This window comes from Penicillium psychrosexuale (genome assembly GCF_028828465.1).
Source record: "Penicillium psychrosexuale strain IBT 29551 chromosome Unknown utg000005l, whole genome shotgun sequence".
Lineage (NCBI taxonomy): Eukaryota > Fungi > Ascomycota > Eurotiomycetes > Eurotiales > Aspergillaceae > Penicillium > Penicillium psychrosexuale.
The window spans coordinates 1-17,168 of record NW_026643190.1 but is presented as its reverse complement, the minus strand read 5'-3'; the positions used below and the strand labels follow the sequence as shown (position 1 = coordinate 17,168).

General features: G+C 47.8%; 8 protein-coding genes across 8 annotated transcripts; 3 read left to right on the top strand and 5 right to left on the bottom strand.

Moving 5' to 3' along the window:
* Window positions 1–501: 501 nt before the first annotated feature.
* N7518_008976 (SDR family NAD(P)-dependent oxidoreductase) lies at window positions 502–1,349 on the bottom strand (the record flags this gene model as incomplete). Its single annotated transcript, XM_057189903.1, has 2 exons — window positions 502–698; window positions 761–1,349. The coding sequence occupies 2 exons, from the start codon at window positions 1,347–1,349 to the stop codon at window positions 502–504; spliced, it is 786 nt and encodes a 261-aa protein (XP_057037559.1).
* Window positions 1,350–2,267: 918 nt separating this feature from the next.
* On the bottom strand, window positions 2,268–3,025 carry N7518_008975 (uncharacterized protein; the record flags this gene model as incomplete). Its single annotated transcript, XM_057189902.1, has 3 exons — window positions 2,268–2,519; window positions 2,580–2,773; window positions 2,842–3,025. 3 exons carry the CDS (start codon window positions 3,023–3,025, stop codon window positions 2,268–2,270), a joined length of 630 nt encoding a protein of 209 aa, XP_057037558.1.
* Window positions 3,026–4,360: 1,335 nt separating this feature from the next.
* On the bottom strand, window positions 4,361–5,824 carry N7518_008974 (CAZyme family AA7; the record flags this gene model as incomplete). Its single annotated transcript, XM_057189901.1, has 2 exons — window positions 4,361–5,584; window positions 5,648–5,824. 2 exons carry the CDS (start codon window positions 5,822–5,824, stop codon window positions 4,361–4,363), a joined length of 1,401 nt encoding a protein of 466 aa, XP_057037557.1.
* A 951-nt stretch (window positions 5,825–6,775) lies between these two features.
* N7518_008973 (CAZyme family AA7) lies at window positions 6,776–7,863 on the bottom strand (the record flags this gene model as incomplete). The annotated part of the gene is made up of 2 exons (XM_057189900.1): window positions 6,776–7,526; window positions 7,592–7,863. The coding sequence occupies 2 exons, from the start codon at window positions 7,861–7,863 to the stop codon at window positions 6,776–6,778; spliced, it is 1,023 nt and encodes a 340-aa protein (XP_057037556.1).
* A 133-nt stretch (window positions 7,864–7,996) lies between these two features.
* On the bottom strand, window positions 7,997–9,491 carry N7518_008972 (FAD-binding oxidoreductase; the record flags this gene model as incomplete). The annotated part of the gene is made up of 2 exons (XM_057189899.1): window positions 7,997–9,028; window positions 9,084–9,491. The coding sequence occupies 2 exons, from the start codon at window positions 9,489–9,491 to the stop codon at window positions 7,997–7,999; spliced, it is 1,440 nt and encodes a 479-aa protein (XP_057037555.1).
* A 960-nt stretch (window positions 9,492–10,451) lies between these two features.
* Window positions 10,452–11,957, top strand: N7518_008971 (uncharacterized protein; the record flags this gene model as incomplete). Its single annotated transcript, XM_057189898.1, has 4 exons — window positions 10,452–10,907; window positions 10,949–11,607; window positions 11,656–11,726; window positions 11,848–11,957. The coding sequence occupies 4 exons, from the start codon at window positions 10,452–10,454 to the stop codon at window positions 11,955–11,957; spliced, it is 1,296 nt and encodes a 431-aa protein (XP_057037554.1).
* Window positions 11,958–12,617: 660 nt separating this feature from the next.
* On the top strand, window positions 12,618–13,784 carry N7518_008970 (carbonic anhydrase; the record flags this gene model as incomplete). The annotated part of the gene is made up of 3 exons (XM_057189897.1): window positions 12,618–12,627; window positions 12,819–13,496; window positions 13,615–13,784. The coding sequence occupies 3 exons, from the start codon at window positions 12,618–12,620 to the stop codon at window positions 13,782–13,784; spliced, it is 858 nt and encodes a 285-aa protein (XP_057037553.1).
* Window positions 13,785–14,601: 817 nt separating this feature from the next.
* On the top strand, window positions 14,602–16,396 carry N7518_008969 (uncharacterized protein; the record flags this gene model as incomplete). Its single annotated transcript, XM_057189896.1, has 5 exons — window positions 14,602–14,817; window positions 14,873–15,262; window positions 15,367–15,648; window positions 15,696–15,841; window positions 16,174–16,396. The coding sequence occupies 5 exons, from the start codon at window positions 14,602–14,604 to the stop codon at window positions 16,394–16,396; spliced, it is 1,257 nt and encodes a 418-aa protein (XP_057037552.1).
* Between the last annotated feature and the right edge of the window lie 772 nt (window positions 16,397–17,168).

Sequence of the window (17,168 nt, the reverse complement as noted above, 5' to 3'; positions counted from 1 at the left end):
TCCATTAGAAATAGCAACCAGAAGTTTTGCTCGGTGGATTCATGATTTCGATGCAGTATTTCGTCCAAATTTATCCCTCTATAAGCATTACTAGCTTATTGCTATCCACTCCCTGATTCATCGGATCTTTTTTGACCTCCAAAGATAATTTTCGCTGACATAAAGTGCGGAAGTAAAGCAAGGGGGATCATCACCGTCAAGAGACGGAAAAATTATCCTAGGCGCCGATATTTTATGCGAGATGCCCCGTCCCGGCCCGACTCTGTGGTTTTGGGTGAGAAATATAGGACACGGATTGTCTTTTTCCCTGTGGGTATATCTCCCTTGCATATTGCATGTCATACACTATATACAGTACAATGTAGACAAATGTATGTTATACGTATTTCGGAGATTCTACTAGACTGTAGACCGGTCACTCTATAACACATCTTATCAATTCGATCATTGGGGAAAAAGCAAGCTTTGTTTTCAGCGTGCTGTATCTACCACGTAGAAAGACTAGGGCATGCTGGCCCCGACATTGATATTGGCGCCATACACAGGGCTTGAATCCTCGCTGAGCAACCAGACTATCGTCCGAGCCACATCGCCCGCTTTAACCACCGAAAATCCTTCTTTCCTATAGACCTCTTTGACCTCATCGCTCGTTTTAGCCTTGGGCATAAACTGTGGCAGCAACGGAGTGTCGGTTATCCCTGTGAAAAACTTCTTGTTAGCCCCGTCTAGCCGTTCTGTCATGGAACAATAAGAGCCGTACCTGGAGATACACTGTTCACGCGAATCCCGAATGGAAATGTATCTGCTGCCACGCATGTTGTAAAGTAGGTGGAAGCTCCCTTGGAAGTTCCGTATGCATACACATCTGGGATATGGCTCAGTGCTGCAATACTACCCACGTTGACGATGCTGCGGTCATCAGAGGGAAGCGATTTCATAGCGCGAACCTCCGCACGGGTGCAGTAGAAAACACCATCAAGATTTACTTTGAGTACCTTGCTCCATTCCTCATCTTCCTCCTCCAGAATCGTAGGCGAGTTTCGGAGCCCAGCACCCTGGGCAATGCCGGCAATGTTTGCGGCCCCGTGAAGGTTACCAAACTTGGCCACGATACCCTTCACCCATTTTTCAACCTCAGTGGGCGAAGTCACATCTAACAAACTGCAGTGCACCTCTGTGGCTGGGTTGATTTTCTTGATAGATTCCTTCAGCTCGTCGAAGTTCTTGCAGGATATATCGCCCACACAAACAGCAGTAGCACCGCGCTCGGCGAGCAGCCTGCTAGTGGCTGCGCCGATACCAGATGCACCACCCGTGATGGCAAATACCCTGGATTTCACGGATGCCATTGGATCAGGTCGCTTTATTTTGGTATGATGGGCCTGGTATGTCTGAGCAATGATATTCAAAGCGAAAGTGAAAGGGTTGGAGAATATTCTGAGCGGGGCATTCGTGCTCGAAAACAAATGTCTCCCTTCTTCAATACATAATGTAGTTATCTTCTAATCTGCCATCCTCTCCATTGTGTACATAAAATTCTAATATACTGGCCGCCAGGGCCGTAAGGGACTTGATTTACATTCTGGAAGGATAAAGGATTTCCTATGTCGCACTTCTACGCAAGGATAGACACATTGGGTAGCATTGCATAGCTAGCTTATAAAAATGAAGCGATAGATTTCCCGCAGCAATATATTGTGCAGTAAATGGCTGGCTGAACAGTACACCGTAATTTCCTGATCCTGAAAGAGCATACCATGACACGATGCATCACTCATAAACACCCTCGTGACCTATAGACATATTAGAGGATGTAATATCCCATAGATATGCGGACTAAATATATATATTAGGATGATACTTTGCATCTGCATTGCAGCGTAAGAAAACTAAAATTCAGACTATTGATTAGCGGAGTAAAAGCCCATGCAACGCTTTTCTTGTGTGCCTCATTTGACTTCAAATTTAAGCCTTGAACTAGATCTTTCAAGTCATGTGTTGAGATCTACACGCATTTGGCTTATGCACATCGGACGAGCGGCAACATTCTTCTCCGTGAAGCCGGCCTGGGCCATCAGTAAGCTGAGCATGGTTTCGGGACTCTTTTACCTAGTGATGGGAAGTGGTTCTATCCCGCTTGTGATACGGCAGTTAGGACCTGTCAGGACCAATTAATTAGAGCTATACAGGAATGAAAATAGAAGGACTGTTTAATAACTAATATCTCAGGATTCCCGAAGAAGAAGATATCAAGGCTAACAGGCTAGCTATGCCCATTGTTGCTTCTCGTGCTCTGCAAAGGCCTTGAAAAACCTTGGCGGATTCCCCGTCACCTCTTCAACAGAACCGTTGAGAGTTTCCTGGGGGCTATTTTTGACATCAACTTCCATCGCAGAAGACATAGCTGCAAAGTCTGCAGGCATTCCAATTTCGTCAACCAGAACCTTGGTATATTCTGCTTCCGACAAACTGTAATGGGTGATTTTCTTGCCGAGGACCGAGGTGAGAATCTCCGCAACCTAGGATGTGAATCAAATCAGTTTTGTTCATCAATAAGAAATAGGATATAATCATCTTACCTGCCCATATGAGAGGAGCTCTGGGCCTTGAATGATGTATTCTGTCTTGTGTGAGCCCCATTCTGTCAAGCAATGGAAAGCAACGGAGGCAATGTCATCGGCTGAGATGAATGGGATCTTGCCCTCTCCCGTCGCTGATACTACTTGACTCTCGTTCTTGATCCATGTCCGTTGGGGGTCTTCCAATAGATTCTCTGGGAAACAAAAACAGTTTAGCCACTCTATAGTCCTAAGCGATAGGCCAGACAGGAATGAATCATACCCATGAACCACGTGGGTCTCAGTGCCACATACTCAACTCCTGGTAGAGAGTCTAGATAGGCGTGGACCTGGCCCATCGAATGATCGCCTTTCTCAATATTACTGGCACTGACGAGCACAAATCGCTGGACTCCCTTAGAGCGAGCAAGATCAACGAATTGGATCATAGGCGGGACCATGTCCATGGTAGGGGGTCCAACCAGATAAACGGCTGAGATGGGTTGCAATCCATGTTTACCAGTATCTGCAAATTGGTTGTCCCACGTTGTCTTTTCATACCAGTTGAAATGGGAAGACTTGTTTGGGCTTTCCTGTGAAGTCGAGCTAGATCCAACCAGGAATGGAGTTTTTGCAGCATCAAGAAGAGCCGCAAGACGACTGGCCGTTTTACCACGTCCCCCAGTACAAGAATAGTCATTGCGAAAAGGTCTAGATAAAAGTTGTCCTTTGTATATAGCTTTCCCTTTTGGAGGATAATTGAGTTGGTTAGGAGATATTCGGGCAATAAATACTCAGTTGATAACTCATATTAACTGTAAAGCAACATGTGACTAAAAATATGCCGGTCTTACCTTATGCTTGACTATGACGAATTCAAGTGCAGATACTATTTTTCCTTGTTTGAACCTACCAGGCTAATGGCTGAATGAGGTTTGCAGCTCCCAGGATATTCCACAAGCACTCAAAATATGGCTCCGCCAATTGACCGCCATTGAATATCAACATCTCATGTGTCGGTTGAGCTATTGGCGAAGGCTTCCTAGTGCAGCGCCAGTACATCCTGCATTCTAATTTGAGCTCATGAAGTCGCGGTGGGCTAGTCGCCACATTTTCGGAAACTGATGCAACTTTTCACAGTCGTAGCAAGCTCCAACCCCCTTGCATATTGAATATGTCGACACATCCCGTATGTTGTAGTCAACTTGGCAGCCCACGATACCAAGCTCAAAATTCGCTACACCGAAGAGAAATATAGTAAAGAAATACGCGAACTTCGAGTTCCATACATTTAGGGAACCCCCGGGTTTTCAGGTGTACCTTCCTAATCGGGTACGTACCCTGCTTCTGCCTGCCGCACATCATACCGCCTTCCAATTTAATATACCGCTTTTATGTCAAACTCCCCATAGTGCCAGAACAGTAGCTACCTGTAATTTGTATGTAAACTGCTAACAGAACTAAGTCACTTTTGTCATATCAACTAATTTATTGTCGACTGCTTCATCGTTAATGGGTTAAACTCTATAGGAATTAGGTAGAATATACGTTTATTTCTGATCAAAATGCATGTTTTTTTCACTATGTATACCAGAAGTGGGCAGAATATACTCTCTACACTGGCAGAAAATATGGCAGTATTCTTGATCGTACCTCATTAGGAAGGCGGTACTGAAAATTCAGGGGAGCGGTATCAGCTAGATGTTGCTATTCGAGGCATGACGGTATACCTAGGTATAACACGACCTGGAGGATTCTGCTAGCTATGTCAAATTGCCCGTGCAAAACTCTGCAACACACCATCAAAGTCTCGCTTGGACATTTTTCTCCTGACCTATTCCAGCCCCCTCAACGCCCTCTTGCACCCGCGTGGCCAATTCGGATGAAACCAGAGCGAAAGTGCGATACACCTTGTTTCGGATATCCTGGCGAGTCTGCGAGACTGATTCGATAATTCTCTCCACCATTCGGTCCTGGAAGTCCTGACTCCGGAACTCGGGAAGTATTTCATAATACTCCCGAGCGAATTTGTAGTCATCCTCATGAGGTTGAGACCATGCATCCGACGAGACCTGCGCAACCCACCCAGCGAAGTCTTGCCCGAGGCTGGCTTGATGCTCAGCGGTTGATGAGGTCCGGGGAGATGCCTGCTTCGACAATGTCCTCCCCAGGCGGTATCGCTGTGCGTCAGGGTATGCGAAGAGGCGGGCCTGTAGGATCGGATCCTCGGAGGCCTCTATACCAGAAACAAGATTAGAAGGTGAGAACGCTAGCTGCTCAACCTCACTGAAGTAGTCTTTCACGTTGCGATTCAAGGTGAGCTTGCCAAAAGGCCGAGAAGGGATTTTCTCGACACCCTGGGGGTATGTTCCCAAGTTCCAGTGTTTGGTGACGTCAAGAATATTGAAGCCAAGATGAGGCGCGTCCTTGGGATCAATAACCTGAACATTCGCCGTCCAAGATGGATAATCACCTCGCTCGATGGCCTCAAAGAGATCCCTGGACGCAAAGTCGGGCTCGCTGGAATCCATGATGGTGCCAGCACCATCCTTGAAGTTGGGTCCGCGATCCGAAGACAGGAAGAAATGAACGTATTTGAATGAGCCATCGGGCATAACCCATTTGAAGGCGTGTCCTGAGTAGCTGCTCAGGGTGCGCCAAGTGAACATACGTCCAAAATCACTGTATTGCAGCAACACCATATGAATTGATTCATGGTTCTCGGTCACGAATTCCCAGAAATTGTTCGGGTTGAGGCGGTTGGTCTGGGGGTCTCTTCGTTGCGAGTGTATCATGTCGGGGAACTTGATAGGATCGCGGATGAAAAAGAAGGGAAAATTGAGGAAGACCCAGTCCCACTCCCCATCGCTGGTAAACAACTTGGTCGCCATGCCCTTCAGGTCCTGAACCCCCTCGGAGGAGCCACGCTCCAAACCAGTGGTTGAAAAGCGTGTTACCAAGGACGTCTTTTTGCCGACACCGAGGAGCATGTCGATATTACAAATGTCGGAGATGTCGTGGGTCACCTAGTCACCGAATTAACTTCCAATTCCAATTCAGGATTGGAACACGATTTAGATTGTACCTACCTCGAACTCCCCGTACGCCCCAGCTCCAAGAGCATGAACCACCCGCTCAGGGATCTTTTCGCGGTTGAAATTGGACAATACTTCCAAGGTATGGACATCTTGAGGGCCGGTGCTAGAATGGCCGGACGAGGGTGCTTTGCCCATGACTGGGCATTTCTTCGCGTAGTTGGGAGCCATTTTTTGCTCAATGTATTGGATGAAAGACTTCAGAGTGAACTGTGTCGTTGAGAACTCGGCTTTCTCCGGGCTAAATACTACTAAAATCCAGTATGCAGAGGTGTAAGCCCGCAGAGACTACCTTTTCTGACTATCGGAGATTTCCTTTCTATCTCTCTCTTGTTATCTGGGAACCCTTGCAAAGCCTGCATTGCATGGAGAAGAATATGGTCTTTTCAACTCCCAACGTTTCGTCACACTTTTTTGGCTGTAAGGGATGAATTGCATTCCATCTTGCGTCTAATCGAAATGTAGTTATATCCAGGATTTACATACCGTGTAATACCTAGTAATATAGCAGTACATACCCTAATCTGACCTCTGGGCATAGATAGCCCTTGGAATGGAAAGCGCATAACTAAAAAGGCTTGATTTGGGGAGACACGGGGATCAGGTCCTGAGTCTCCTGCATTTCTTTTTTTTTCCTGTGCATTTCGATGTTACTATATTTTAGATAGACTGTAGACTTTATGCATCCAATTGCGAAATCTGAGTCGCAGTTTTGTCACCAACTCATACAATCACCTTTTACAGGGCACATTGATTGGATAGATGCAACATGTATGTTGTAATAATAAGTATTCCCGGTTTCACAGCCAACTTTTATATCGCCCATTATTGATTGGCGTCAACTGGCATCCCTTTAACTTCGGACGTAGCCGTACAGCATTCTATTTTTCCCTTGCATATACAATTAATTTACCCCATAAGAGGCTGAACTGTACATTTATCCCGCATAAACCAGATTTATCTGGATGCAGTAAGGTGGGTACTGAGTTTCACCATAAGCCTCTTGAGAAACTGATATCACATGAGAAGTTATCAATCTGTTGAATTTCATCATATTGCATAATAATATAGTTGGCTGTTCACCTCAAAAAAAAGATACACAATTGCAACGTATCCAATATCTCAATTGGGACACATTTGGAGCTGGTAAAAAGTAACATCACAACCCTCAGCCGACCATTCTTTCACATCCGTCAATCCCGCCGACCCAAATAATACTTGACGCTCGTCTGTATCATACTTGTAGCTACATCCGAAACGAACCTTCTCATGCTTCTCGATAACGATGTCGTTCAATGGGCCCCCAAGTCTGACCTCCTTGCCCTTCGTGATGAGAGAGGCTTCGTGTCGGCCTAGCATATAGTTCCACTCACTCAGAAAGTACCAGTCGCTGGGCTGAAATACCTGGTCCCTCATTTTATTTGGAGCGAACAGGGTGTTTCCATAGTCCAGGGACGCTAAGGCAAAAGGAACGACGCCTTCAGCAGTGTAGGCGCGCAGCACTTTGGTTGGCATTTTGCAACTGTCCAGACTCAGGAGAATAGAGCTTTGAGCTGGGCTAGCGGCCAATGCGTTGTTTGCGATGTTCTGAAGAAACTTGGCTGCATTTGCCCGCGAATAGTTACCTACTGTCAGTCCAAACAATAGGAGACAGTGCGGCCGGTCCTGTACTCCCGGGGTATCTTTCAGCCACTGCACTCCATCTTCGAAAGTTCCATGAAGTGCACCAATTTTGACAAACTTGAATTGTTCGTATGGAAGGGACTGCAGCGTAGATTGAAGCTCCGAAAAACTCAGATCGAGCGCATAGAATGTAATGTTCTTCTTCGATGCCTCCAATGCTTCCAGTAACGGTAGAACCTTGTCCAGGCTTCTGTACAGCAGTGTTAGCTACCTCTTAAATAGGAATAGAACTATTCAGGTGATCATTTTACTGACGCGCTCCCAAGATCAACCACTACACTGTTGTTGGCAATCGACTCAACCATTTCAGCCGCTCGGGCGCGTAGAATGCGCAGCTCTTCATGTCGTGGATAGAAGTCGGCGGCAGTAGAGTGTTCAATCCAGTGCCGAATTCCTTCCCCGCTGTAGAAGAGAAGAGCTGGAAGAGTTTTGGGCGTCGCGGACAGCCCAGCCCTGACTTGATCGGGAATGGATTCCTCGAATGTGCTCTGACGTACGTCAATAATGCGTGAGTTGATGATAGTCATATTTTCAGTTCCTTTATTTTGCCAGAGGACATGAATTGTATCAAAAATTGATTCTACACCAGACTATCTGACGGCTCAGCCACATTTAATCCTCATCTCTGGCGGTGAGCACCTGAGCATCTTCGTGGTGTGCTCACCAAATATATCGATACGTCACATGTATTAAATGGGCAAGTGAGCTCAGCGTATCCATCGCCAAGTTTTTCAATGATCGTCGTCCCGTCCTGCACATGCCCTCCGAGTCCCATTCCTCACTACCCACTCCTAACTTGCTAATAAAAAGCCCCTCTTGGTCCCACCGTCGCTTCAGCTGTAACAGGCGGGTATAGCTCTGTCCCCAGTAGACCTGTTGGAACTCTTTTTCGTTCGGGTCCCCCACGTTACGATAGGATAACCGAAACCCTGGGTCAATGGCATAAAGCAAGGGCATGTGAATATTCGTAAGGTTTTGTAATGCACCTGCTTTTCCTTCAATAGTCGGCTCAACGGGTCGCACGAAGTTGATCAGCTGAGTAGCATTCCTCCAAGCTGGATGCATGGACGTCTCCATGAGGTCTCCATTTCTCATGACTTGCCCTCCGAGGTTACTGGTGAACAATAGATCGCCCGGCCGCATGGGGAGTTGGGCCAGACCCTCGGCCATGTATGTAGGCCCCTTGGAAGCATTGAATAAGTTGTTAGAAATGGCGACAGTGGACCCAAGAACACCGTAGTCGTTATCGGTGTGTATGTCGGGAACCTGTCGATAGTTCCTGCTGAGTTTCGGCAATGATGTTGATTCGTATGTCACATGAGTTTCAATGCGCCTCATATCCTCAACAAATGGCTGCATTCGTTGGTCGACATCCACCGTATTGGTTTGATCCAGAAAGAACATTTTAAGTTTTGCCTCAATAGAGTGTTCAGATATCACAGTGATGATCAGCTGCCCACCAACATTTTCACGGTTCAATGACTGCAGCACAGTGAAGAATGCAGCAAGGCTTCGAGAATATTTGCCGTGAGATTGGGATGTATGCACGCCGAGCTCAGCCGCAATAGCAGGGACGTCGGGAAAAACTCGCATAGTAGCTCGCGTAACAATTCCAAAAGTCCCACCTCCACCCCCCCGCAATGCCCAAAATAGGTCCGGATTCTGAATAGCGTTGGCCAGAACGATGTCTCCCTGTCAAGGTTAGAAACCCACGATATTTTATGACATCAGGCTCTGGTAGGCTTACGCTAGCGGTCACAACTTCAAATTCCAGAACGTTGTCCACTGCCAATCCATGGTGTAGACTAAGAAAATCTGAAATTCCTCCTCCCTGCAGGAATCCTCCTACAACTCCGACTGTAGGACAATCGCCACCAACAACAATGTATCCATTTTGCGCGGACCTTGCGTATAGGTCCCCCATCATGACACCAGCTCCAACACTCACAGCTGGACCGAAAGACTTTTCAAATCCGTGGAGCTGAAAATTTTCGTGGAATTTAATATCTTGCAGCCGGTGGGTATGGATCTGCAATGCATTGGGCGAGCTGGATCGACCCGCTAGATCATGGCCCGTGTTCCGGACGATAAGGCGAAGATCGTGGCGTTTAGCAAACATTACAGCTTCTTGGACATGCTCCGTGGAGTTCACCATTGCCGAGTACAGAGGAATGCGCCCTTGGTGGCATTGGGTACGACCCTTCATCTGAGATCCCAATGGGCATGCATCACCAGGGGATTGGCCAGACTCCCATACCCAATCCTGCAATGCACCTAGTTGATAGTCTCAGCTGAGGAATATTTTTGGAGGTACCTAACATGAGTGCCAGGCTTACCGGGTTGCGATGCCCTCCATCCACTGTCCCTTGACATACGCATCACATCCTCGCACAAGGGGTGATCGAGGCTATGGTTATAACAGACTGATGCAATGGGTTGTAACCTAACAAGAGTGAACTTTATCGATCTGTTCAGTAATTCCCACTGTTCATCAGACGGCCAACATGGTTCCCACGGCTGGCAACGACATGAAGACTGTAAGAAGTGTGTAAATATCAGCCAACTGAGAGCCATACCCAGCCCAGCAGTCCCCAGAAAATGAAACATCATCGCCGATTGGTGGTGGATTTTTATCAACAAAAAGAATGTGCATAGATGCGGTTCAGAATTCTGTAAATCCAACCCATTTTATGCTTGCATTCAGCTAAAAGGCGGTAGCCAGCCCTCTAGATTATTTGATAAGTTTCCAATATTACGGCCAAGTCCGACAGTAAAGCACAGGAACATAGTTCGGGCCTACCCGCAGTGTAGATGTGACGTATCGAGAGCTCCACTATATACGTGAAGGGTGAGAATGAACAGTATCTCGCCATATCTACGAGAGTGTCGATACAATCAATCATGATCAGCTGTATGTGTGCTTCCCTGCAAGTCTTTCACCCCTTGATTCTACGGTGTATCTTGCATATTTATCCTGATTTTCGTCATCTTCATGATCATCGACCATTCTATTCAATCTATAGCCGTATTCACTGTGGAAAGATATAGTGTCAGTTGTAGAACATATATACCGCTTCATTCTACAACTATTCTAATGTGTTAAGCAGCTGTCACTATGGGCTCCATTGAACCACCTAATGCTTCTAGCTGTCTTGTATACCAGACCATCACTGAGTTTGCAGACTTCCCCGACCACGATCAGAAGCTATGGTGGCACAGTACGGCACCTATGTTCGCAGAAATGCTCAAGGTTGCTGGATATGATATTCATTCTCGGTACAAAGCTCTCGGGTTGTACCAGAAGTTTATCATTCCTTTCCTTGGTGTCTACCCTACCAAAACCAACGATCGATGGCTCAGCATCCTGACTCGATACGGCACGCCTTTTGAACTGAGCTTAAACTGCACCCACTCAGTGGTACGATACACCTTTGAGCCCATTAACGCTGCCACTGGCTCCCTGAAAGATCCCTTCAACACTCATGCCATCTGGGACGCACTCGATACACTGATCCCTTTGCAGAAGGGCATTGATCTAGAGTTCTTCGCGCATCTGAAGAGGGATCTCACTGTCAACGACCAAGACATGGCCTACCTCCTAGAGAAAAAAAGGTTGGGGGCCAGATCCGAACTCAAAACAAACTGGCCTTGGACCTGAAGGGTGGCGAGTTCGTATTGAAGGCTTATATATATCCCGCACTCAAATCTCTGGCAACCGGAAAGTCTGTCCAAGAGCTCATGTTTGACTCTGTTCATCGCCTTTCCCACCAGTACCCGACTCTCGCCGCGCCTCTCCGCAAATTAGAAGAGTATGTTCACTCTCGCGGAACTTCCAGTACCGCCTCTCCCCGGCTCATTTCTTGCGATCTGTGTGACCCACGTCAATCTCGGATCAAAATATACCTCTTGGAGCTGAATGTCTCCCTGGAATCGATGGAGGACCTGTGGACACTAGGCGGCCGACGAAACGATACCCAAACACTCGCTGGATTGGAGATGATTCGTGAGCTATGGGACCTGATCAACCTCCCCACCGGTATTCTCTCGTACCCGGAGCCCTATCTCAAGCTTGGCGAGGTCCCCAATGAGCAGCTTCCTCTGATGGCCAACTATACCCTTCACCACGACGACCCAATGCCCGAACCGCAGGTCTACTTCACGACTTTCGGTATGAACGATGGCCGGGTGACGGATGGACTAGCCACCTTCTTCAGACGTCATGGCTACACCCATATGTTGCAGACATACAGGGATAGCATGCGTGCTTACTAGTGAGTTGAGAACAATTCTATTCACTCAACTTATCTAACAAAATCTAGTCCTCATGTGGATCATGACACTGTCAACTATCTCCACGCCTACATCTCTTCTCTTATCGAAAGGGGAGCCCGTATTTAAGTGTCTATCTCCAATCCTTCGAGACTGGTGACTGGCCAATCTGTGAGTCAAATTTCTACTCAAATTCTCATGATATTGTGTTTTAACGCGGTTTTCCCTGTTCTCTCATCCAGCCAGCTTCGGTGCCCCCATCCTTGAGCCTGTCTCTAAGAAGATGTGTCGTGGCCATCCTGTCTCTTTCGAGGTACCTTTGACAAAGCAGCAGGTGGTGGCCAGTGAGTGAAAAGAAACCAGATTTGGCGAGTTTCAGGCATAGAGATGTGACCAAAAAGGACAACCACAAACGCGGATTCCACCATATCTCGGTACAGAGTTGATCCAGATGTTTTTCGAGGAGATGTGCAATCCAATTGATGACCGGTGTAAATTGCGAACTAGATGGTAGGAGTAGGTTAAAGGATTTGCTGGAATATATGTACTCTTGATCTTCTGAATATCGATGTCAGCTTTGAAATGATGCTTCAACGCCTAGAAATGGGTGTATGCGGAGATTTGTATGGTGGGAATAGCTTCATTTTTCTGGGGAACAGACTTTGCTTATTAAGCCCTCTGTCACATGCCCAGGTGGGGTCTAAAATAAGGCAGAATTCAGACACATTCAGGCATCAACCCTGCAAATCAGGCATATGACCTTTGGCAGCTCTGCCCTTTCGCACGCGGCCTAGAATGGGTACATACACGTACATATACAACCTAGATAGTAGAGTCGTTCGATTCTGAACTTTCGAAAATGCCCAATTCGCCAATCTGCGCGTTTGTACTACTCGAACTGATTGTTTTCCCCAGTCTTTACTTTCCCCTCTCACCTGAGAATTCATATAGTTCTAACAAATTCCTTCTTCTTGCTCTCCTCCATATCTCTCTTCACTGTTAGTACTCCATCATGCTTGAAGGTAAGTGTGTTCGCGGTGTTTTTGTTGTATGCGCGTTCTTGGCAGTTCAACTTGCCCCGGTCAAATTTTCCCGCTCTGCTTCTTATCTTTCAATCAACCCGATTCAAATTGTCGGAGCCCTGTGAAAAGTCCACGACCGCTTGTTGGATTAATTGTATCCTTGATCGTCTGTGTAATCCTGTCTTTCTCAGTCGGCCTTCCCTTCACCAATTCCTGTCATAACCCGCCTCCTACCTTTTCCCCTCCATGGGTGTCGCAAGACTCACCAGACGAAGCGGTCTCATTGCGCGCGCAGTGGGGGATTCCAAGTACTCACCGGGACCCCTGCTCACGGCGCAGTCTCTCGTGGCACGCAGCAAGATCGCCTCTGTCCCCGCATCACACCAAGCCCTTCTCAACCTCCCCATCCCTATCCTGCGCGAGACACCAAAGCACCAGCGGAGAACCACCGTCGATCGCGGAACCACCTGCCAAGCCCAAGACCCAGACCAAGACCCAGACCAAGACTGACATTCCTGGTGCGGATCCCGCAGACCGATATGCAGCAGGCCTGCGCCTGAACAAGGAATGGGCTGCCCAGACAGCCCGCAACCAGCCCGAGCTCTTCCCTACCCTGGCCTCGGGCCAAACGCCGCAGATTCTGTGGATCGGGTGCTCCGACTCCCGCTGCCCCGAAACCACCTTCCTAGGCCTGCAGCCCGGCGACGTCTTCGTGCACCGCAACATTGCCAACATCCTCCACCCGGGCGACCTCAGCTCCAACGCCGTTATCGAGTACGCTGTGCAATACCTGCGCGTCAGCCATGTCGTGGTGTGCGGGCACACATGCTGCGGTGGTGTCTCGGCTGCCATGGGCAATAAGAACTTGGGTATTCTGGATCCGTGGCTGTTTCCCTTCGTCAGCTGCGCGAGCGCAACCTGGAACTTCTGCAGTCAATGCATGCTGAAGAGGCGTCGTCGAAGCTGGCTGAGCTGAACGTTCGCGAGGGCTGAACATTGTCAAGCAGAAGAGTGTTGTGTTGAACGCGATCCGCGACCGGGGACTGCAGCTGCATGGCTTGGTTTACGATGTTGGATCCGGTGTGCTTAGTGAGCTGGACATGCAGGACTCGGAGGAGGTTATCAGGGCTCGTTTGACGGCTTTTCAAACGGAGTGAGTTGGCGGGGTTTTTTCGGGCTTGGGACTTTTTCGGCCGAAGGCCACGGGATGTACGGAGTAGCAGAAGCGAGACTTGCGGAGTAGAACATTTCTGGATAGCGACAGTGTGCATTTGATGAATTGATGATAATTGTAAACAAAATTTTCTTTTTTTTGTGGCCTGGAGGGATCTCTCATTCTCTCAGAATGTAAACATGATGGCATGATGTGTGGGTAGCCGATGCGATGAAAAGACCAATCAGAGGAGACGGTGAGGTTATACGAAGTATGTCTGCCAAATTGGGAGGAGCAGGTATCTTTTGTATAGCAACTCCATACAAAAGGGTACATACACATCTAGACACGATTAGGTGCATGATCCCACATCTACCTATATATGTGCATAGCCTTGCTTGTCTTAGGTTTCTTATTTTCAGTTCTGTTTGTATTCTGCAATATGCCAGTGATCCAAGGCCTAGATGGTGTAACCTCCACCGTTTGACTCTTCACAGTCCTTTACCGACAATAGTTATAGACAAAAAATGACATCAGTACCATGTTATAGAAACAAGGTTAATCAAATATACAGGCAGAAGCAGGCAGATGGTGTAAATCGTACCAAAGGCGTGTCTCATACACTCAGGCGGACAAGCATATAAGGGTAATCCTTCCCACGTCAAACCTTCCACCATCCACCTTTCTTCTCTGAGTACTCTTCTCACTGAAACTTCGATCCCCTTCCAGTTCCTCTCACTTGACATCCATGATGAAGATCGAACTCTATGATGGAGTTGGTAGAAGTCTATATTCCTTCTGACATTTGACCTATCATTCACATGCTAACGGTCAAAGCTGTCGATGATAGCATCACAGAACCCGAGGTCCAAGAGATCCAGTTTGAGCCTGAGGGCACCCTCTGTGATGTCCGCACCCTCTACCAGAAAAGTTCCGATGGTTGGGGCCAACCGGTATGGACCAAAGAAATGCCCATTGACTTGCCCGCACCCGTCTTGGATGCAGAGTCAGCACAAGACGCACTCCTCACGAAGAAGGTGAAGTGCTTCGATGGACGCGGAGCTTGTCGATTCATTCCGTTGTTGTGCAAAGCGAGCGTCTCAAGGAGTTCTTGAAGAGGCACTGAAGGGTTATCCTAGTGTCGCCCTGACCTTGGACCGCCCCGAATTCTGCTCGCCTTTCCGGGCTTTCGTTCATCGATGGGAAGAAATCACCAAACTGCGGGACGAAGTCAGGATCCAACAACCAAGGCACATGTGGATATGTTCTACCGCATCATGGACGAGGAGCTCAGGGATGTCATCGACAGCAAGAATGAGCTGGTTGCCAAAGGGGGTCATCACTTTTGAGTTGGTTTGGACAATCATCAAACCGGACGATGTGGTCCTTTCTTCGGCCAAGGAAGGGCTCCGTGCTTATTCGTCCACACGCGGATCGTCGGACGGTGAAGGATCGCCAATTGATTATTTCCAAGCCGAATACGTCGAGTTCGATTGAACCAAGTTCGGATACAACACCACGGATTTCCATGATCCCCCGATTTGAAGGCGCTATGCCAATCACCTCGTTGACTATCTTCCCCTCAGATTCCACCCCGTGAAGGAGGCGGTCCAGGAGATGTTGACTGCACGGGGCAAGAAGTGGAAGCCCTCAAGGGGTACCATTTCAGATCATATGATTCTTCAACCAGCACGAACTCCAACGGTCATGTCAAGAATCGCGTCATCATTGACGCCCAGGCATACAACAAGTTTGCGCACCACAAGACAATCAACTTTGATAAGGAGATTGGTGAAGAACTGGATGATGCACAGCGCCTCATTGCAACCCCAATGCTCAACGGATATGCCCTGAATGACAAAAATGGCGTTCGTTCCACGTGGATCGTGTGCAAGACATTGATTGGGATGAGCAGGCCTTTGAGTCACTGGTCCTACTGCGGGAGCAGCGGGGGTTCAAGGACGTCATCTTGGCCGTCGTAAAGGCCCAGTCCCAGAAAAAGGATACATTTGATGACGTCATTCGGGGCAAAGGCCAGGGGTTCATTGTCCAAGCTCAGCGGTCCTCCAGGTGTCGGAAAGACCCTGACTGCGGAAAGTGTTGCTGAGGTCATGAGGGTTCCTATTTATGTCATGAGGTGCCGGCGACCTTGGAGTCGAAGCCAAACGCTTCGTGAGTCAAAGTTGAAAGACATCTTGGAGCTGGTTCCCAAGTGGGGTGCTATTCTGTTGTGATGAGGCTGATGTCTTCATGGGAAGCCCGTGATTCCGCCAATCTCGATCGCAATGAACTTGTCTCACTCTTCTTGAGAACTCTTGAATACTACGAGGTAAGCTCTGAATCTGGGGAAACGCACAAATGACATGTTACTGATCTTCTATATTTCTCTCCAGGGTATTCTCTTCTTCGACCACCAACCGTACGCAGAATATCGATCCTGCCTTCGATTCTCGCGTCCACCTTTCCATCGCCTACAAGGATCTCGATGCGGAATCCAGACACCAGGTTTGGGGACAGTTCCTCAGCCGCTCGATGAACATTGAAGCCATCACGGATGAGCAACTTGACCAGGTGGCCAAGTTGCAAATTGAATGGCCGCACAGATCAAGAATGTGATCAAGACCGCTGGTCTTCTAGCTTGTTCCAAGGAGCGTGAGATTCGATTTGAAGATCTGCAGACGGTGCTTGCTCTGAGAAATTTGCAGAAGTGATGCCTGGTGAGACAAGGGGGCAATATTCCGTACTTCATGATGGAGTGAGATGGTAGCTAGTTAGAAACATTCTAGACTTGATATTTGAAATCAAAAAAAAAAAAGCATTATTTTATGCGCACTTTTGTGTCTGTAAAAGGCGGACCGGTGAATTGCCTCTTGGTAGTTTTAGCTCCCTGTCCTCCGTAACGTTTGTAACATGGGGCTAGCGGTAACGATGGAGGATGAATACTGTTATTTTTCATTCTTGATACAGATGGATCACGTGGCTTGACCAGGATTCTTTAAAACAGGCCGAAACGTTTGTTTTGATTACTACAAGATCGTGATTTCCGGACTAGTTATAACATAGTGTTGCGATTTTAGAGAGTTAGAGACTTATTGGAATTATTATGCCACGTACACACTCGCAATACCACCATTTTTCTGTCGATCTCATCTCTTTACCACCCACCGCCTTGTCCTGGTTGTAAACTGGTGGGCTGGTACTCGCTAGGCCACAGACGTAAAAGCATACACATTTTCATAGAGCACCTGCGGCAGTGTCGGATGGATCCCCTGAGGGTGAGGGACTGTTGGCACATAACAGCTTGACGAGGATATGGCTGGTGAGTACCACACTTCCCAGCTTCTGCATATCCCGCAGAGGTTGCACGATCATGCGCCAAAGCTCTCTT